The sequence below is a fragment of the Aptenodytes patagonicus genome, chromosome 6 (assembly GCF_965638725.1).
Source record: "Aptenodytes patagonicus chromosome 6, bAptPat1.pri.cur, whole genome shotgun sequence".
NCBI classification, from domain to species: domain Eukaryota; kingdom Metazoa; phylum Chordata; class Aves; order Sphenisciformes; family Spheniscidae; genus Aptenodytes; species Aptenodytes patagonicus.
Genome location: NC_134954.1, coordinates 67,817,130 through 67,839,446, shown reverse-complemented (window position 1 = coordinate 67,839,446; position 22,317 = coordinate 67,817,130). Strand labels below are relative to the sequence as shown.

Here is a 22,317-nt window from a genome sequence, read left to right as displayed (position 1 = left end):
TTGCAGCCTAAGCATTTTGATGGGCTCTTCTTGCCGAGTCAGAGCTGGCTGGGTTTTCTCATTCTGGAGGGATGACATGATTTTGAGAAGTGATGACTTCAGAAGAGATTTCTCAGGCTTTAGTGTGCACCATGAGAACAATGGCACACAGCTCCACATCTGTCCCATTTGCAGGGCGTCACCGCCATTGCAATCATTAACTCACACTGCAGCTTCACAGGAGGAGTGGCTTTGAACATAAGAAAGTTCAGTTCCATTTTCTGCCCTCTTGCTGGATATAAATATGTGTACATGTGCCTGTCTTATCCAAAACTAAGAAAGAAGATTTATCTGTAAAGGCTGGTAACTTCAATACAAAGATAAAATAATTGCAGTCCTACAAGACTTCTAGCTCTTAGTCATGAAGTCTGGAGTGTTTTGCCAATTGCTTTCTGAAGCAGGTGTCAGAGAGGTGTGACTACATAAGTGATACAGGCACATTTCGTGGCATTGTTGGCCAGATCAACCCAATTTTTTGTCTGCATGCTTTGTGAGACTCAAATGTGGAACAGTTGTTGTGACTGTCACTTCTAATTTGCACAGCCATTGGTGTCAACAGCTCTTTCATGAGAAGAAAAACTGTATCTATTGGCAATATAATTTTATCTTAACACAAAATTATACACACTTTATGTTCAGGCCGTTGATATGTAACATTTTATAGATGGGGCATGGCCATGAATTGAAAAAAAGGTACTAGTTGAATTCCCTAGCTGAAATCCACAAAGGATTTTTAATGCTAACTTCTATTGCAGAAAGAGGAAATATATGCTTAAAATTAAACTTTTATCTCTGGAGTGGAAGTGCACACAGGAGACTGCATCAACCAGGCCTCCTAAGCTACTAAGGAGACTATTACTAGGCAAAGCTTAGCAGTTTTCTGTCTCCCAGAGAAGGACAGAAGAGGAGCCACCTGCACTTTTGGGAGCTCCACCGGAAATCCTGGGCTGTCAAGGACATAAGCATTTGCTGTTGGACTGCTTTTCCATACAAAGAAATCCAGGGCTAGCTCGGTAACAACTAATTCCTTATGGCTTTTCTTCTGGTAGTTTTCCACCACTGTGCAAAGATCCTGATAAATATTTGTTCCCATATTTAACTAAATTGAGGTTGTATTCTTGCTCCCAAAGGAGAGTGATGGTGCTCCTCAGACACTGTTAAAAATTACAGTTTTGTTGCAAGGAACATTATGTGCAAATAGTTTTCCCTTTTTGATTGTTTGTAATACAGTAACAAAGCAATGGAGTTATGTTTAACACAGCGAAGTCTCATAAGTGAAATGTGCCATTTGTGTGCCTGTTTCTCAGAAAACAAGCTGTTCTTTCCTTCCCAGAATCCTCTATATATCTACAGTAACAAGAGGTGAAGAGTGACTGATTTGATGATACTATTATGTATTATACTGATTGTAATTCTACATTTAGATTTTCCTCTACAACATAATGTGTCTATCTTTTGCTATATCTTTCTTCTAGTTCTTACTTCTGGAATGAATCCACAAAAATCAGCCCATATGCATTGTCTGAACCCTATACATATGAAACAGGCATAATGGAAAGTCAGAGACACTCTTTGGAAAGCAAGATGATGATGTGATTCACAGCCTGACTGACACAGGTCATCCTAATGCATGCAGGGACTTCCTATTTATGCACAGCAGGTTGTCTGCAGCCTTAATCTTGCCCTTAAGAACCTTGTTCTTCTGGTTGCCTTTTTTCTAATTCAGGGGATGTATTTGAGAGAAAAGAGTATGGCTCTAACATGCCTCTGCTTGGTAGTCCTAAGAGACTGGAATAACCTCCTGGAGTTTATAGCAAATAGCAGTTTTAAGATAATCTATCTGCTGCTTGGAAAGATGCCGGTATCTTTGTATGTGAAGGCCAACTTGTTGCTCTTTATCTGCACGTGTTCCTCACGCAGGTCAAACCAGGGCTACCAGCAGCAGGGCTGTGCTGGCACGCAGGCTGAGGGCAGCCCACACTTTGGCTGTGTGAGAAAGCAAGCCTGCGGGGCTGCTGCGGCACGCTTGCTGTGGGACCCAGCACCACTTCCAGCACTGCTCTGTTTCTCAGCAGAGCAACGGGATCCCCAGGGAGTTGTTGTCATCTCCCATCTGGCAACTGCTTTTAGAGCTCCCAGGTCGGTGGTGTGACTCCTGGCTCTTGACCAAAAGAAGATTTTAATAAGGGGGTCTTAGCTATCTTGCAGCCTATCCAGATCCCTGTCAGGATCCAGATGTGCTTTGTTGAGCTGTCACAGCACTGCCCATCCTGGGCTCGTATTGAAGAGGTTCTGGTTGGGCAAGAGGGTCTGGCAAGTAAATAAGAAGCATTTTTATGTATCTAATCCTTTGCGTTTTATGAGTGAGGATAATGAATAAGAAATAATAAATAGAGACCATTTTCTGCAATCAGCTGTCTTGTGACAGAAGTGTTTGGACAGAAAAGTTGAAAAAACAGTTTGTATTCCTTGGTATTCCAAGGTTGGGTCTTATATATAGCCAAGTCACTTGCTCTCTCCCTATTTCCACATCTCCATAAAAGATATTGTACACTTTTTTTTCCTGAGGAAAAAAAAAGGAGATTATGCTGTATTCACAAACATTCTCTCTCTGAAAATTATTTTAACAGAAGAACGCACTTACCAGTACACTAGTATATTTATTTTGGAAAGAATGTGCACTGCTGATCAAGAAACGTATTTTTAATTTCAGTTAAAAACACTTAATCTAGACTACAATAACATATTTGAAAATTTGAAGTTTTGATCTGATCCAGAATGATTGTTCCTACATTTTATTTTTGTGTGAAGATGCATTCTGAGATTCTTTCAGAAGTTTTCATGACAAGATAGTGAGACAAACCAACTATTCCCTGGCATTTGCAAAAAATTACCTGGTTATGTAATAATATACTAATTTTTTTGTCCTAATCCCACAGGTAACTTCTTAGGTTAGCTTCTGCAATCATGCTTATGGTGAGAACTAGTCAGTTAATATATTGCTGTCATTCCAAAATACTAGTTAATACTCATCTTCAGGTATGTCCTTTAGAGCTTCTTTGTGGTATTCCCTAAAGAAACCATCTATGCAAAACTGGATCAAAATGTTTAAGTACTTAGGAGACTTTCTGGTGGGGAAAAAAAAAAATTGCACTCAAAGTTTTTCATTTCATTAAAAAGAGTAATTTGGCCTTCATCCAAGTAGTGAAAAGACATTATTAAAAAAAAAAAAAAAGTGAAGGGCTGCAAAGGGAAGAAAAATTGGCTTATTTCTAGCAATTTAAATCCAGATTAATTCTATTGCCTTAATTGCTGTTACATAAAATTTACTGAATTTAATTTTTAGAAGAGTTTGGCTTGTTTGTACTTCAGTCAAAGGTAGATATTTTAATACTGTCATTTTAGTCAAGTGTAGTTACTTTAATACTTATAAACTCCTTCAGGAAAGTTTAAATGCTGCATAAAGGTTTCCTGGGAGGAAAGGTGTTTACTTTAAGTATGTACTATAATGAACCAATTTATAAGAGAATATCTGCATGAAAAATCACACTGCATATTCTTCTCATAATATCCTATATACACATATGAAGAAGGAACAGCTTAGCTTCTAGAACAATTCTTTTTTCTGCTGATAACTTTGCTATTCAGCGTAGCTGAAGTCTTCTATTTTGAAAAAGCAATAGAACAAAAAGCATGGTGAGCTACTGCCACGCTGCCCTGCCACCGCCATGCCTGAAACCTCGCTTGGAGGAGTCACTTCTGGAATGGTCAGTCTTTGATTTCACTTCTGACAGACAAAGTGCCAGGGGTGAGGGTGCTGTTGATAATGTGAATATCCATTCACTAAAGACAGGATGGTGTCAACAGCAATATTTGGTCGCAAGGTTAGCGTAGTTCACTTTGACACCCTGGAGTGATGTTCAGCTGGGGACCTGAAGAGAAAAAACTCATCTACTCTTACTGATCTAATAAGTACACTTAATAGTGAACTTCACTGTGAAGGTTTGCTTCTTTTACAGTCTTTTTGATCCGAACGTTTTCAAAAGAAATAGATGTTTCTGATGCATGGAACAGCCAATAAAAGCATCATCAGGAAATTTATTAATGTTACTGCAGAACTGTTCAATAGGGGCGATAGCTTATACTAGTGAGAAGTGTTTTGAGTGAAGAATAATATGTAGTACATTTAGATTGATATGCGAGTGGTAGGAGGCTCATATCAGAAACATAAAGAAAGTACTTTGTTCTCTTATCCATCACATGTATTTAATCTAGGGAATGTTACTGCTCACTCTGTTCACTTTGTAAGTGAAATCCAGAGATGAAAAAGAACAATTTTATATGTTTTTCCTGACAATGGTAATGTTAAACTGTGAACAATTTGGGATGTTTCTGTAAAATTTTGTGATATATATGTGCATTCCTTTCTTTTCCTTCAATTTTGGTCAGCTTGTTCTGAACAAAAGCTGTTAGCTAAACAAAAATATATTACTATTACACTTGCTGATGTGCTTTCTAAAGCAAAGCTATATTTTAGTCCATCCTTCCACTGGCACAAAATAAAGCAAGAGAAAACAGCTGAATACATAGGTAGAAGTAAGCAAGATAAAACCAGAAGTCATATTTGTAGCCTTATAATCAGAGATCATTTAGATTGCACTGTCTAGTTGCGTGTAATTTTTTTTTGCATTCTGACTTGTTTGTTCAGTTACGGGTTTTTTTCAGACCTGGGTCCTGGTGTTTAATGGGATTCCCATTAGCAAATAAAGAAAATTTAAAAAAAGAAGTTGCAGATGGAATAGACATATTCAGGTCACAGTGGTATCAGTGACTACTCCTGTACCAAGCATCTTGCAGGAAACACTTTGTGAATTCATCAGTCTTACTTCACATTGCTCTGCCTTAACATGCAAGTGTCTTTTATACATCTCAGGTTTCACCAGATGAAATAGGTTATAAAGCATATCAGAAGATACTGCAAAATTTCAAAGGGCATATTTAAGAGGGATTGAGCCACAGTAAACAAGTGTTAATTATGATTAAGGGAAAAAAGGTCATGGTGGGGGGAGAAAGGGGAGCAAGGTGCTACTGGAAAACAGTTTTAACCTTGCTGGAATTATAAGTCAGCAGTCTTTGGAGCAATTGCTGCCTTTTTTCAGCTTGTGCAGTCAGACTGAGCTACTTGTGCATAGCTTGGGGCTGTTTTTTTCGTGAAAGTACAAAGAAACCCTCATCTACAGTTTTTATCTACATCAACAGTCTGAAAATTCTCATTTTGTATCGCTCACTCGCAGTGAAGAGTAGTGCTGAACACTAGGAGGTCTGCAGTGGAAATAACAGTGGAAGTACATCATCGAAGAATACATCAAGACTATAGAATGGCCTTGCAAGAAAAAACCATTCACAATTCATTATTACATAAACAATTCTGTATATGGATTTGTAAATTGCAGTTTGGGTTTGGAGGTTAAGAGTCTGCCTTTATTATAGCAAGAAAGAGTGTTAGAAGTGTAGTGTAGTGTACCTGGATCACCAAATTCAGTCACTGAAATTTAAGATAACTGTTTAGTAAATATCTTCTTTAGAAAGTCCTGTGGAAGCTCCTGAGACACCATGGAAAGTGCTAAATGTTTTGAGATGCTGAGTTAGCCACTTAGCTTGGGTTCAGTATTGATTGGATTCTTGGATACCTGTTACCATTGCCTCTGTATACGATCTGTTAATAACTACATTGTGAATCATTTTGAGTTTTTTTCTCAAATAAGTGGTTATGAGCAATCATAAGCACTATTTAATTATATATCCTACATATATTTTATTCTTGGGTTAAACGTGTGGTTAAAGTGTGGTTTTGGAAAATTGCAGGCATGACTCTCAGAAGAATTTGAATTTGTAACCATTATAAAACCATTGTCTCTAATAAATTTCAGAAGCTGAAGAATTAAAAGGAATTCAGAAAAAAACAACCCACTCAGGCATCACAGTCTGACAGCCAAAATTGAAATAGAGATTGTTTCTATCTGAGGGATCTTTACCACATTGCATCTCAAACACTTCACTTCTCTGGAGGACTTGTGTTTATCACATGAAAATGATCTTTAGTTTCTATAAGCAAAGATGTCATCTCTAATTATTACTTATCAGTTTCCAGACAAGCAATTCATCTCATCCAACGCTCATTGGGAAAATCAGCATTTCAAAGTTCTTGATCTTTTTTTAATTCTTGTTAGGTTCAAGCAGAATTTTGTCACATATCCTTGTGAAAGATTGCAGTTTATAATCAGTACTGTAGAGTCCAGATCCAGTTACATCAGGATTAGATTATGCTATCTTGTATTATTATAGCCACTTGTCCAGTCAACTTCGCAGTACCTCTGTGATTCGGGAACCTCCCTGGGTAACCTGTTCCAGTGACCATATGACCACCCTTACCAGAGGGGGAGAAAAAAGGTTTTCCTAATATCTAATTGCAATTTCTCATGTTCCAAGCTGTGTCCGTTGTGTCTGGTCTTTTCATCATGCCACTTCCAAGAAGAGTCTGGCTCCATCTTCTTTCTTCCCTGCACCAGGTAGATACCTTCCGATGCAGTTGGCTCCCAGCCTCTACTGGTGCACGGGGTTGTTCCTCCCCCGGTGCAGGACTTTGCATTTCCTGTTGCTGAGAGCTGTGACAGGTGCTGTGCTGCTGCTGGTTCTGTTCGGCCTCCTCCCGTGGAAGCCCGTCTGCTTGCTAATGGTGTTAATGATTTCTATTTTCGTAAAGGCTTCTTGCTTGGGTAGGTAGTTCCTGCCTTGTAAAAACTCAAATTAAGAAAAATTGGAACATGAGTTACCTGATCATTATATATCATGTATTTGTTGTTACTACCAGAGAAGAGCCCTTATTCCAATTAGTGCCTAATCGTGGTTTTCACTGTAAAAAAGAAAATCTAGAAGAGATTTTTGCTAGCTGCCTTTTTTTTTCTTTGTGTCATCTGACATGTAGTCTTCTTGGTTTGAAATTTCATAGTTACAAATTTAAATATTTTAAAGTGAGTTCATTTTTTCCATTTTTTTTTTTCTTTGTGCATGTAGTGTAACTCTTAGAAAGCATCTTAAGAAAGAAGAAAGGGCAAAGAACAGACAAGTGATGGTACTACCAATAAAACTACAATAATTTGTGAAATAATAGTAGATAAGAAATAGCTGGCTAAGCGTCCCTTTGACACTTGTCTGTTCCTTGAAAAGGTGACGAATCTTAGAGGAAAGGCATCCCAATGACTAATGCTGTGTCCAGAGGGTCAGCCTTTTGCCTTTCTTGGGATGAAGGAGGAGGTAATTTCTGAAATAGGCAGTTTGGTCTCTTATCTTTTGAAAGCTTCCATATGATCTTTTCTATCACTATAGTTACTCCTTTTGTTTATAAACAGTGAAAACACTTTCTTGTTCAGTATTCTGAAAGGTGGGTGGAAGGGAGAAGACTGGCTTTATATTCTACATATTTCTTTATATTCTACAAATTCCAGTAAATTGTCATTTGGAATTCCAGGTGGATTTCCTGCTTTCTTAATTTATTGTTCTTACCTTTACTTATTAGTGGAAAGAGGGAGTATTATACTGCTCCTTCCTACTTCATCTAACTGAAAACCAGCTTTCTGATAAGTCTCAGTCAGGTCGCTGCATTCTACAGCTTCATAGATCAATGTCTTCAGTGATTTATATCTTCTCATTGATTCTAGAAAGCTTGCCATTTCCAGACTGCAGGGTCTGTTTTCATCTGTTGTTTTCTATTGGCTATAGGGCCTATAGTGTTTGATCAAAGGGTTCATTGTCAGTGTACTATTTGTTTGATTTATAGAACAAACTGAATACTTAGAAATAATGGTCAGGGCAGGCTGTCATTTTAGATTTGCAAAATACTGTTGGTTTCAGAAAAGCAATGACAGTTTAAACCAGCTTGAGAAGCTTCCGCAATGTGGGACTTGATTGTAAGTTTCTCATTAATTTCCGTGGGAACAAGTCTACAGCGAGCAGCATAATCCTCGTTTCCTTTTACTAAAATTTGAATACTTAATATTTTTATTGTCTCTTTGTTGGCACAGAGCATTAGAGATGTAGATGAGCCTTTACTGTAGAATTATCATCAGGCTGCTGTGTTTGTATCCTCTCATGGTTCAGGCATGTGTCTTAAACTCTTACTGGGCTGGGGACACCAAGAGCTGGGTTGTTGCTTCTTTTGCCTTTTTTTACCTTTTTTTTTTTTTTTTTTACCTCTCCAGCTTACTTCCAGAGCACCATTTCCATCTGTTACCTTTTTGTAGAAATGAAACCGCATTGATCAGCAGGGTAGCACTTACTCTGCCTTTGCTGGACTTCTGACCTGGAGAGTATTTTGCTATTCAGCTTAAAAACCCAGCCTGCCTTTAATTCTGCAATACGTGAGGCATACAACAGAGACTTTTAGAAGATTCAAAATACAGTCTTTAGTCGAGGTAACACAAGAAGTATAGGAATCTAGGGAAAAAAAGGAATAAGCTGCTCTACGCCATTGTTTGCTACCTTCAGCATGCTCACTCCAGAGCTTTCTGTAGGATTTGATCAACATCATGCAGGAGATGATACGCATTTCCTCTTGCAACTCTCTCTCTCTGCTCCTTCCTGCCTCCCCCCAGCAGGCAGCTGCCTTTGGTATTAGCAGATTTTTCATTCTTAAGCAGATTCTGTTGTTCCAAAAGCCTTTGTCATCCTCCCTCTTACTTGACTTGACTTTAAGCACAAAGGGTGTTTAAGAAGCACCTGTTTTCTTTGCTTTCTTGAGTGTGGATTTTCCACTCTACCCTTTCTATATGTCACCCAGATAGGACTGGTTAAAGTGATGGGACAGCGCCCTCAGCAAATTGCATGCCTAAGCACAATTTCTAAGGTTAGTAATTTTTTCCTCTATTCTGCAGCTTTTCCAGGTAGGTGACACATCAGGGACCTTTTTAGCCCATGCCTGAAACACTGAAACTCATTTTTTATTACTCAGTAATAAACTAGTTTTGAAAATATGTGACCTGTACTTAAACACTCAAGCAGGGGTAACAGTAGTAAGTATCTAGAGGTATTCTAGTGCACGTCATAGTAAAACAGGATGTGTATTCTTGATTATGCCACAAGTGTGTGAAGTTTATCCAATTTTGTAATTAGAAGATAAATGGGTTACTTCTTTAGGTGACTGTGATTTACTCTGTGAGACGTTGCATTACTCCCCTTTCTGTGATGAAATGTCATAACCTATGCTTTCTTCTACCTGTCCTTTGAAATTGCTGCCCTCTAGTTTGAGCAGGAAAGTTGTCCCTGTACAGATGTTTATATTTTCTTCCATTGTTAGCCACATCTAATTCATGTCACATTCTCTCCTAAAAATGATTGTTTGTGTTTGAATTACATCAGAGAGATCATAGAATAGGATCATAGAATAGTTTGGGTTGGAAGGGACGTCTAAAGGTCATCTAGTCCAACCACCCTGCCGTGGGCAGGGACATCTTCAACTAGATCAGGTGGCTCAGAGCCACCTCCAACCTGACCTGGAATGTTGCCAGGGATGGGGCATCCACCACCTTTCTGGGCAACCTGGGCCAGTGTTTCACCACCCTCAGTGTAAAAAATGTCTTCCTTATATCTAGTCTAAATCTACCCGCCTTCAGTTTAAAGCCATTCCCCCTTGGCCTGTCGCAACAGGCCCTGCTAAAAAGTTTGCCGCCATCTGTTTTAGAAGTCCCCTTTAAGTACTGATAGGCTGCAAGAAGGTCTCCCCAAAGCCTTCTCTTCTCTAGGCTGAACAACCCCAACTCTCTCAGCCTTTCTTCAGAGGAGAGGTGTTCCATCCCCCTGATCATTTTCGTGGCCCTCCTCTGGACCCGCTCCAACAGGTCCATGTCTTTCTTATGCTGAGGATACCTTTGTCAATTTTTTTTCCCCGAGTTCATCAAAGTGTTTTATGTCAATGCACTCATCAGGGCAACTTGAAGGGAAAATGGTTTAATGGCTCTTTTACAGATGCTTGATTGTTGCACCAGTGAGTAGCAAGCAAGGAAAAAAAAAAAAGTATTTATGGTTCCTTTGTGATCAAGATAGCACTAATGCTGGAAACCTGATGGATTGGCTCTTTGACGTTTGTGTTTTGAGGCTCAGAAGGAGATCTGTGCCTCATGGTTTGTCTAAGAGTATTCAGTGATTAAGCCCATAGCTTATAAAATTGATTCTTCATTAAAGTTTTAACATAGTAATAGTCAATTTCTAAGCTAGTTAATATTTAAAAAAGACATTGTTAGAAATGTGATTCACAGTGCTGATTTTTAATTCAGTTGTGTTTATGGGTTTTAATTAAGATAATGTCTTGCTGTGAACTCTTGAAGAGTTATATTTGCACAGTTATTTAAGCTGAATCAGGTCTTCATGAAAATACATATTTTTATGCTTAGACAGAGTTTGTGTTCTGTAGTAGTTATGGGAAATACATCTCACTTATAGACTAACCCAAAGATCATGAAAGTTTGTGCCTTTGTATATAAGAATTATCAAAAAGGCACACAAAGAAAACTAAATGCTCATTAAAGGACTTCTCTAGATTTGTGTTGACAACCATTATTTAATGTTGATTTACCTCACATTTTCCATTCTTAATCTTCTCATTAGTTGCCACACTATCTGCTTGTATAGTTAGAGAACGTGGTTTACAAGGTAGAGACTGTCCACTTTGTGTTGCACTCAGATGATAATTCACTCCATACATCTGTGTAGTTCTTTTTTCCACTTATGCTTGCCTTGTCGTTTTGGGCAATATTTTACATTGTCTGCTTGTAGCCTCGATGTTTTGCTTGCTCTATCTCATTTTCTCTCTCAACACGGAACTTGGACACATAATTAATGGAGTTACTAGGATTCACTGTTCAATCCTACGATTTTTATAGACCTCTTGTAAAACTCAGCAGCCATAGTCCACTCAGCAGCAGCAGCTAATAATAACCCAATCTGACTGACTTGTAATAGACTGGGGCACTTCCGAAAATTTTGCTGTCAGTTTGATTCTCTCCAGTTATATATTAGTGTGGATCTTAAATCAGTATTCAGGTGGTAGCTTGGTTCTCAGCCCATTATTTAGTAATTCAAATATTAGCTCTAGATGAAGAAAGGTGAAATACATTAGGCATGAACATATGTTAGCTTTTCCTCAATAAACTGCTTTATATCTCAGTGGCAAAATGCTTCCATTGAAAGCTGGTATGCTCAATTTTCATTGCAACTTTTAAAGAGGAAAACACAAGTTATTTTATTAAAAAGATGATGAGTTCCACTTTTTAAAAATCTTAAGTAGCAGTTAAGTTCTGCATATACTTTTGCAGACTTGACATAGCAGTGGGTTTCATAGACCCTTCATGACTCCACTTATTTAGTACTGTAATCACGTAACTAGCAACTTGCTCTGTCTTTTTTTCATTCATATACAAGGGAGATTTGAAGATATTTGCATAGTTAACTTCATTTTCACCTGTGAGTAATGACATTTTAAAAAATCATTTCAGGAAAAGCTGTCAGAAGACAGTAAGAAATGTAAAGACGGCATGGAAAAAATTAACACGCCAGCAGATGAAGATTCAAGAAGTGAAAGCAGCAGCACTGAAGAGGAAAAAGAAAAGACAAAATTGCTATTGGAGCGTTTGAAAGCTCTGGAGGTAAGAAGTACAACGGTTTTACACATAGAAGACCACCCTTCCCCCTGCCTCATTCATTTATTGGCACTGAATCACCCTGTAGTATATATCTAACCTTTCACAGTTCACCTGTACTCGTGTTATGGGGTATTTTTTTATGATTCATTTACCAAGGATGAACAAGAAGCTTAGTCTTAGAACCACTGAAAGGATCCCTCTCTAATGTTGAGCATCAGATACCTTTAAAAAAAACTTCATACATTACTTTAATTCAGTTGAGACCATTTAATAAGAAAAATGGTTTTTACTGGTTTTGTTTCAATTATTAATATTGTAAGACTAATATAGGTGGTTTAACAACTGTCATAAAATCAGTGTTGCTTCATTGTAGTTTATTGCTCAACTTTTAATTGCTAGACTGCTTGCTTGAAGACTCAGCTCAGGTCTTTTTTCTGTTAGATTGTGGAAAATCTGTTTCCTTGTAGACCACATGGAGAACTGCACAATCTACATTTTGAGTGCATTTCTGGAAAATTAGGATGTGCAAAATAGTGCACCTTGTGGTAATTCCTAACTAGAGGAAAAGTTTTAAAGTTTTGTTAGGCAACCATGGACAAGGTGCAGGTAAGACTGTAACCACTATATATATGAACTTATTTTGTGCTCCTTGATAGAAGCGTGGGTTTCAATGGGTATAAAAAAAAATAAGACTGTGCATATTTAAATATAATTTTGAACTAGTACAAAGGCATATTTTTAATTTATCAAGTGTTTCCTCCATTTTCTTCTGTTCAAGTATCTATGTAGTGTTATATGTATGGATAAATGAATGCCTTAGAACGATCTTAGTGGCATTTTGCCTATGCAGGGTCTCAGTAAACAAAGACTTCATCACTGGGCCTATACATTTTTGGTTAAGTGTGAAGGCTCTTTTGCATCATAATTTTTATTTTGAGTTGTACTCTGATCAAATTAAAACTCTGGATTTTTATTCTTGAGGACTTTGTTAAAAGTAAAACGTGAACAGTTATAATCATGTTTGGATCTAAATACAGAATCTGAAATCTGAATGGTATAGGCAGTCTCTGCAATTTTTCTTTCCTTTAAAATTTTAGGCTGTTTATAAAATAAGCACATTTAATATTAATTAACTCTATTTTTGCCCTGGGACAAAAACACATGATACTAAATTTTTAAGGCCCATAAAACTGATAAATGTACAGTTTACTATAGTCTTGCTTTATCTGTCGATAGAGAATGACTGTAGGTTCCTTGTGGTCTTTTATTTCCAAATATGCATGATTTGTGTTTGCTTCGCCTTGTTCTTAATCAGTCTGCATGACAGTTGCAGTTCTTTATGTCCTCAGTTGATAGGAAGTTGTTCAATAATGTCACAACCTTTATCAGTTGTGGCAAATTGCCCAGATACATAACGTAACATTATGGACAGACAGAATCTAGTTCTGGAAGGTCAGTGAATAGGCCTCTTCACTAATGTCAGTCTTGTGCAGTGGCTTGTTCAAAAACACGTAACAGGAAATGCCAATACTTCAAGAATTAATCTACATAAATAGTCTAAGGAGCTATCAAAGTAGAAAGATGAACTGCAGGGCCAACGTTAATTGTGGCCCAAGATAATTAAAACAAAGTGTTCTTAATTGTGTGTTAATGTTATATATTCTTGCACTTGATTTTCTCTTGAAGAATATAAATTGTAATGTCAAAGGCTCTATGGTTTATTAATTGAGAGACATACTTTTTTTAAGTTATGTGCAATTACCAGTTCTAATCCTTTACTATTTGCAGAGTAATTATTCTAAATATTTTATTAGTCTATATAGAAAGGAACAAAAAATTGCTGTTTGTTAGTTCCTGAGCTGTGGGTGTCAGAATCTTTAATCTTACTTTACATGATTAGATGTTACTGTATCATACACAATTAATAAAATCAGCAAGGCTAATAAAGTACTTTCTAAAGTTGGTCCTCCATCTGTGCAGCGTAGAATCTGAAGACTGCCTGTAAACAGAACCTAGTAAAAGTAATAGTCAAAACGTGGGACTGAATCCGTTAGTGCCTATTAATATAATTTCATGAATATCAGCACTTTTAAGAAATGTTTTAATATCTCTTCATATTTGTTTGTTTGTTACTCAAGTGTAGCTCATGACAAGATGTAGCCTAGTCTTTTAGAGCATTGTAGAATTATTCCACCCTTCCTTCCTACCTATATTCATTGTCCTATTGCTAGTGTGAGCTTCTCTTGAAATAAGGGACTGTATGTCTGTATGTATATACACGTATATAATGTATATTGCAGTGTACATCTAGGGAAAAGTTTGAGCAAGTGGTGTAATGTTTTTATTATGTAAAAGTTTAGACTCAGCACGTAAATATTTTCTGGTTAAAAACTGCTCTTGACTGGTCACATTAAAACAAAAAAGTCGGCTAAGTCCGAGCTAAGTTTCCAGTGAATGAAGTCCTGAAAAGAGAACAGCTATCCACCAGCACAGGGATAAATGGTACCTATACAATACATATACATATACAATATAATAGATTATTTAGTTTCATTTCTTTTGAATATCTACGTGGGAAAAACGTTCCTGCTCCATACAGGAAATAAATTGCTTCTGCCCTTCCTGGAGTACAGGCATGGTAGATATGAGGTGAGTGGTGGTTTTCTTCAGGAATTTCTGGCAATGGGAGGAAAACTGTCGTCATCTTCGACTGTTGGATATGGTCCAGCAAATTATCACAGCTAAGTCTGAAAAAAGGGATGAGGCTTCATTTTCACAGAAAACTTTCTTTAAGTGGCTTCCATATCAGTGAAGTTGTGTTTAACGTTTCTTTTTTTTTTTTTCTTATACTTGGGTGCTGTCAAATGTATTGCCAAATAAATTTCTGTAATACTTTTTAGGTTTTATTAACTTCTGTTTAACCTAGAAATTTTCTCACCGAACAGTACAAATCAGTATAATAAGCTGTCTTTGTAGTCAGCTCAAGTGAAAGCTATCATATACTTTGATAAGAAATATATATACATATTCTCCTATTGCTCCTTTTACCTATAATCTTTTTACATCCTTTATCATTTACAGCAAATTCTATTTCCACGCTACTGACTGATAAATACCATACGTTTCTAATCAAATGACACAGATGAGAAATAACAAATGGTTCATACCATCTTGTATCCTATTTTATGTAGTTGAAATTAATTGTGATTTCCTGGATATCAAAACTCCTTTATGCCTTCAGCATTTTTAGTTGGCTGCTCTTAAAATGCCACTTAATTTACTTCAGCAGTTATGATCAAATGCCTTCTAACTCTTACAAAGCAAAAAAAAAAAAAAAAAATCTCTGATAACTTCTCTGTGCATTTGGAGTGCTGCAAAAAATGAAATATTAATGAAGTATGGTGAATAACATATCAACTCCTTGGTAGAATTTCATTTTTTTAATCTACTTTCATCACCAGAAGGATTGCAATTTTTTTTTTTTTAAATGGTAGCCAGAAATGTAGAAAAAATATAATTTATTCTGGACATGCATCAACCCCCATACAGCAATTTCATGTATATGTAGGTATATACACAATTACAGTCAAACAATAATGTTATATTTCCAAAGTCATATGCATTAAGTTGGAAATTTTTCACAAAACCTTAATTTGCCCTCCTGGGTATGTTAGGTATTAGATGGACTCTCATTGCAAGATTGTATACTATTTCTTGTTTCCAGCAAGAACAGTTTACACAGTCACAGTGCACAGAGGAACGCTTTGAGAATATTCTAGATTTGAAAAACAGTGTCTGTAAAGGCCTTAAGACTGTCCCAGGGCTTCGTTATACAATATGGAGCTATGGGCTCTCTGCCACAATTTAGCCTTAAATGACAATTTAGACTTAAATGACTTTTAGCAGGGCCTGTTGCGACAGGACAAGGGGGAATGGCTTTAAACTAAAGGGGGGGAGATTTAGACTAGATAGAAGGAAGAACTATTTTACGCTGAGGGTGGTGAAGCACTGGCCCAGGTTGCCCAGAGAGGTGGTGGATGCCCCATCCCTGGCAACATTCCAGGTCAGGTTGGAGGTGGCTCTGAGCCACCTGATCTAGTTGAAGATGTCCCTGCCCACGGCAGGGTGGTTGGACTAGATGACCTTTAGACGTCCCTTCCAACCCAAACTATTCTATGATTCTATGATTCTATGACTGAAATACAGGCCGCCCGAGCACCTGCATAATTGCAAGTGAATTAAACTGATACACTGAGTTAGTGTCAGTCTTAATCTAAACATGTCTGTAAAAGCCGTAGTTACTTTGATTTTAAAAATTTAATCAGCGATAAATACTATGTCAGCTTTGAAGGCTTATTAAAGTCTGTCATTTGCACAGACATTTATGCAGTGAGGATAATTCAGTATGAATTAACTGTGTCTAACTGTATGAAATCTTTCAGCTCTTCTGGACTTCCTTCTTTGCAACTGCAGTAGTGCAACTTTCTTAGAAAATATTTGCTTTTGGTTGATTATGAAGAAAGTAAACTGACTGGGATTGCTCCGAACTATGTGACCAAGGAGTACTTAATGAAGGTTGTTTTGGATGATCCTCTGCTTTGCCAATTAAAAAAATGGATTCTGTAAGATACACAAGTCTTTCTTTGTGATGTTACGTCCTTTCACACGCTGCACATCCTCTCAATTCCTCAAAAAGAAAGGGGAGTGTGAGTAGATATTGGATGAAGACTCAAGAAGACTGGATTCAGTTCCCATCTCAGCTGCAGATTTCCTGCATCCTGTACAGTCTATTTCATCTATTTGTGCCGTGGTACACATCTGTAGACAGGTAAAGAGCTAGAATGTGACATGCGGTCAAATACCTTGGGAAGCTGGCTGGTTGCCTCTGGCTTCTTCAGTCTGAATGTATTCTTAGACTCAAAGACGTGGAACTGGAAACAACTCAGAGGAGAGGGCCGTAATGCCCTCATTTAGTCTGGTAGGGTAACATGTTTTACACAGGAAGCAAAGAGGAAAACAGATTACAGAAGAGGCGGAATTAAGGTTTCGAGTCTAGATGTGTCTATCCAGCTCTTAGATGCTGAGTTACCACATATAAAGAACATCTAAACTATAGATCCTAGATCCACTCTGCAGGAAAAAAGGATCTCCAACCCTCTCTCTGTGCTGGTTCCCCTATGAAGGGAGGCACAGGATTGACTTCTTATCTGCATTTCTGAAGAGCCCACAGCCCTTCCTCCCAGAGATCTCTAGAAGTCTATCACGTAAGGAGACTGCAGGCGTGCTCCCTCCTGTGAAGCTTGTGAGTTGATCTGTATGGCAGGAGTCGGCATGTACACTGCATCGTATGGTGCACTATGCTTGTCCTATGACAAGATGTCCATCTGTTATGGGATGAGTAGTGCCTGCGTTTAGGATAGGACATCATATTTTTGCTAGCACCAGTTCTGTTTCATGGCTGTATGTGCATGCCTCATTTGACCACACATGGTACCATTCCACTCCCCTCTGTTAGATGAGCAGTGTACCATCACCTTGTTATGGGGAATTAATGAGTTTTGGGGGGGGGTGGGGGGGGCAGTTTCCACTCTTCAGAAGAGATGATTTGCCCACCTTAGCCTACAATGGCGCACAACTAATGCCTTGCTAAAAATGCAGTATTTACATTCCAATTAAACTAAACAGCATCAACAAGGAAGTGGATCCCCTGGTTTGCTGAGTGTCCCCCTTCCCTCCCAGAAGTTCTGCAATGGGCACGAGTTCCATTGGCCTAAAAAAATAATGATTGAAGGCTGCTCACAACCTTGCATTTTTCACCAAATGGCAAGCCACTGGGGTAGCATTAAATTGTAACCTTGAAGTTATCAAATGAAAAGCCTAATTCATGTGTGAAAATCTCATTGCTTGCGGATGAGTGAGACTCAATGAAAGTTTCAGTAAACTAAGCTGCAGTAGAAGCAGTATCTGCTAGGGAAGACTCACAAAACCACTCTAATTTTAATTATAGAATTTTGCCCTCTTGCCCTTTGCAGTTCATCACAGAAGGATGTGTTTTGTTTTAATAAATTGAGCTTTGGGAAAAAACTCACTCAGGATAATAAGCTAAATGTTCAAATATATTAGAGGGGTAATTTCCCTTGTATCATCACCATTAAACAAATGAGGAAGTATGTCAAGTATTTCCCATATTATGTTTTTACTACCCTGCAGAGGAAGAAAGGCACGATATCAATGAACTATAAAAAAGATAAAAAAGAAATATGAGAAGGGCATGTATTTCCTTTGAGTGGATTGAGAAGATAACTTTATTTTGAGAGGGGTGCTGGTGGTTTTTGTTTTGCTCTTACATTATTTTCCCTTCCCTTCCTGCCCCCCCTCATTTTCCAGGTACTACAGTGTAAAATGATAAGAAAATTAATAATTATATTGTTTTCCATGGAAAGAAGCATACAGTATGCAGGGGCAAAGAGCCTGAGTTTCTGAAAATAACTGTGAGGAAAAACTTTTCATTTATTGAAAGTCAGCTGCTTCATTTTTGTTTCTAGGCAATTTGAAACACTTTACGTAGATGCACAGAAAAATCATGAAACTTTTAAATATTTTGTAGCAATGTTCTAAATATTTTGTAGCAACCAGTCTTGTTCCAGCCAATGCATTGAACCTGATTCAGCCAGAAGCCTCTTCTTAGCTCAGTGCTTTGGCCATCCACATAACTAGATTCATTATGCTGATCAGTCACCAAAGGCCAACCTACTTAATCCTAATTATTGGATTATTTTACTTTTAAATCTTTTCAGTGGGAGACTTTTATAATTAGTTTTCTGAACTGTGCCTAAGAACTCTCTTTTTGTAGCCAGGGATCAGACAACGAGGCAGGGAAAGTCTTGTTTCCAAACTTACCCAGTGGCTGATAATGAATCAGCATTGACTTGCATCACTGGTTTCAAAAACAGCCCAGTTTATTTCAGCTCTTTGCTGGTAATAGTATTGGAAACTGTTTTAGCTTCCCAATAACTGAGTAAATTTTAAACTAAAACCAAACAAGTACTATCAAGCCTAATGTATTCTATAATCTGTTGGTGCTTGAACTCTTCTACTGTAGGTCTTCAGTGGCTCAGTTGTTCCTAGTCTTTGAGAAGCAAATCTCATGGCTGCTACCTGTTTCTCCTTGCCTTTGTGCTTTGGGGTGCTTTCCTCTTTGCCATCTGTCCTCACCCGATCCTGCTGCAGTCTTTAAACGCACCTCCTTCCCAGACGTTTGTACCCTCCCTCCTGCCAGCTCATGCCCTCCTGCTGTTCACATCTTCCACTGCGGCTTTTCCATCCATCCTACATGCTGCCCACGAGTGAATGAAGCTGCATTCTCCGTAGCTGGCACAGACACTGAATAGCTTTCAGTGGTCGATGCATCTTATCAGTTGGGATGTTAACAGAAATAATATCTTCATATAGAAGATGAAGACTAATAGAAACCTCTTCTGGACAGAGAGTTAAATTCGGTTAGTATGTAATGAGTATTTAAGAGAAGAGAATGTACTTCTTGCAGACATGTAAAATACTGAGGATCTAAAAGGACTTTCTTTTTTTCTCTCTCCTTCTACACTTTTTTTTCTAAGCCAGTCAAAATTCATGGCAATTTCTTTTTTGGCATGCAAAAATCGAGATGATCTAGTAGGTATATGAATTTATACAGGGATGTTGAAAATAGCTCTGCCCACTAGATGTAGGAAGAGCTGTTCAGATTTGCTCTCTTTTTCATTGCTGTAACCATTTGCTGCTATCATTAGAGAGGGACTGCTGATCCACTGTTCCACCGAACAGTTCCATCTCCTGAAGTGGCAGAGTGCCTTAATATAAATAAGTCTGTACATTAAGTCATTGCCCCCATGACTGGTGGAAGAGGCATGGAGGAGGCCATGCATATCTGCATTTTTCTGACTATTCAGTTCAATGAAAGCTTAAAATACTTAGTTTCTAAAATCAACCATGGTGCCCCCTGGGAATTTTAGTCTGAGTAACAGATGGTATTATTTTCTTTTCTAACTAAGTCTAGGGAAAAAAAGAATATTGAATTGCATCTCCTATGAAGCACCACAGCAGTGGTTCAAAAGTTAAATGTTTTGGGTCACAACATGCAGAGCTTCTGCATGAGTTTTTGGCACATGTTGAAACGGTAAAAACTTTCAGATCGACTCTCTGCTTTCTACTATGAGATACCCACGAGTCGAAATTTGCTAATTCAGCGAAGTGCTCAACAGAATATGCTCCAACTAATGTTCCTATTCTGTTAAGTTTTAAAACTGCGTTTAATTGTTTTAAGTGTGACATCATGTCATACCCCATCACCTACATGTATAAAGGGAGTTTTGCTGCGTATCAGAATTTTTCTCCTTTAGCCTGCTCATGCAGTCAGTTTAGGTTTTAATAAAAGTTACTAGCTTTCTAGCATCAAATATTTCAGTGCTCTTATCACACACATCAGTCTATTCAAGTGAGGTACAAGGCACACTGGAAAGACAGAGTGAGTAACTTATGCTGTTCCTGATTTGTACCTTCTCAAGGTAGAATGACATAAAATATCCTATTCCAGGGCAGTGAATCCAATATCTTCCAGGTGGAAGAAACACTTCTTATGTGCAATTTTTAATTCACATTAATACTTTAGACAGGATACTGTTTAAAAGATCCTTTAGTTTACCTATAATGTTGATTTTTTGCCTGAATTATGGTGCATGCAGTTGTGAAAATTATAGGTAAACGATAGGATCCTCAAGATAGTATCTTGAGCTCTGGAATTTTTACAAAAAAATAAGGAGAACATAGGTAAGCATTGAATGTTCATTTTAGCACAACCAAATGTAGTTGCAGATTATAAATTCAGTTTTTTCTATGATATTCCAAATTCCAGCACAATGGCTCTTTTCTTACAGTTATGTACCACAGAGAAGGCTCTGTGGTACTTACTTGGCTGACATAACAAACGCTCTTTTAATAGTTCAAAGTACTGAATATGGCTACAATAATAATGATTTGGTGCCAGAAGGTCTGAGAAATAGGTGTAGTCAGTGAAGAAAAGGTAAGTCACAGAAGTCAAAGAAAATCGTCTAGGTTTTATTAAACCTGTCAGATTTTCTCTATTGAAATAAATGTTAACTGTGTTCTGCAAAGAGTCCTTGCTAGGTTGCAGTAAAGGAATCTGATATTTCAGTCTGACTTTTATAATTTAAATAATGATAGTTTTTCAGTGCCCTTCTCTCCATGTATAGTGCCTTCCTGCACGTAATCAGTAGATAATGTAACTTACCTTTTTTAGCAATCAGGCATGTGGTACAATTGAAAATTCACTCTCTCTGCTGAATGAAATGAGATTTTCCAACACTGTGTTTTAGATCTAGGTGACTGTGTTTATCCCAACACATCCATAATTTCAGAGAGTGAGACTCAGTATTTTTTTTAAATAGTTTCTATCAGGTATGCACTCAGGGCCTGGTTCTACACAAGCACTTTCTGTGAGCCTTCTCATTGCTCACAGTGGCACTTCTTTCAGAGGAAAGATTCTATGTGACAGAGATTTTAGAATCACGCCTTATATTTTTAATTTACATACTAATGCATGCAATTTGGCTGACAGTAATGACAGTTGCATAGTTCATAAACTAAGTAAATAGCTGCAGTTCATGTCAAACTAACATTATTAAGAAAATCCCGGTATTCTGTGGACATTCTCCACTGGCTGCATAGGAAATCCCAATTAATTTACCTCAGCTGTTAGAGCTGAATCCCTTACGACTCTTACAAAGCAAAATAATTTCTCTCTTTTCATTTCTCTTTACTGACCTTGGAAAATGGTGAAACAGTAATGAGGTCTGCATGGTGATGCACTTTTTCTTAATTTGATGGTGATTTCCTTTTTGTTCATCTTGTAGAAATACAGAATTGGAGATTATAGCTGGGATTCTTGGCAGATATAGTTACACTCATATTACTAGAATTACTGGAGCTGTGCTGACTTCTAGCATATAAGGGTCTTGGCTCCTGTGTTGGCCATATATTTAACTACACATGTGAAATCTATATGATTAACATACTCATGACAACATTCACTGGCTGTATTATGCAGTCACTTTAATAGTCCACAGCAGAAAATACTCAAACGATTATTTTTAAGTCTGCTTAATCTGTCATGGTGACAAGCACAGATTTTAAGATTAGTTATAAATTTATAAAGAGAATAGATAAATCAAATGTGTAATAGTCTGACTTCGGTCCATTATGCGTGAGACTGATTTTCGCTGATGGTTCCATAGATACCTGATTACTCACTAACTGTTTAATTTTAGTGTATCGTCAAAACAGCTATACATGGGTACAATATAACCTTATGCACGTGGACATGTATACCTATATGCATACGTGCATGTTTTACTGTACATTTGTCTGGTTAAGATCTGCAGTACTATTAAATGCCAAGTAGAAGGAGAGGTTTGTTTTTTCATAAGGACAATCTTTTTTTTTTTCCTGTTTTTTTTTTAATTATATGTTTTCACGTATTGCCCATCCCTGCCAGTTGTAAGTTGCCTTTCCC

General features: G+C 37.6%; 1 protein-coding gene across 3 annotated transcripts in view; it reads left to right on the top strand.

Moving 5' to 3' along the window:
- NCKAP5 (NCK associated protein 5) overlaps positions 1-22,317 on the top strand; it is a 424,747-nt gene that overhangs the window by 268,748 nt on the left and 133,682 nt on the right. For all 3 annotated transcript variants that reach the window (XM_076343066.1, XM_076343065.1, XM_076343064.1), the window contains one exon: positions 11,586-11,735. In XM_076343066.1, the coding sequence (XP_076199181.1) occupies positions 11,586-11,735 (150 nt within the window). The remainder of the gene's footprint in view (positions 1-11,585; positions 11,736-22,317) is intronic.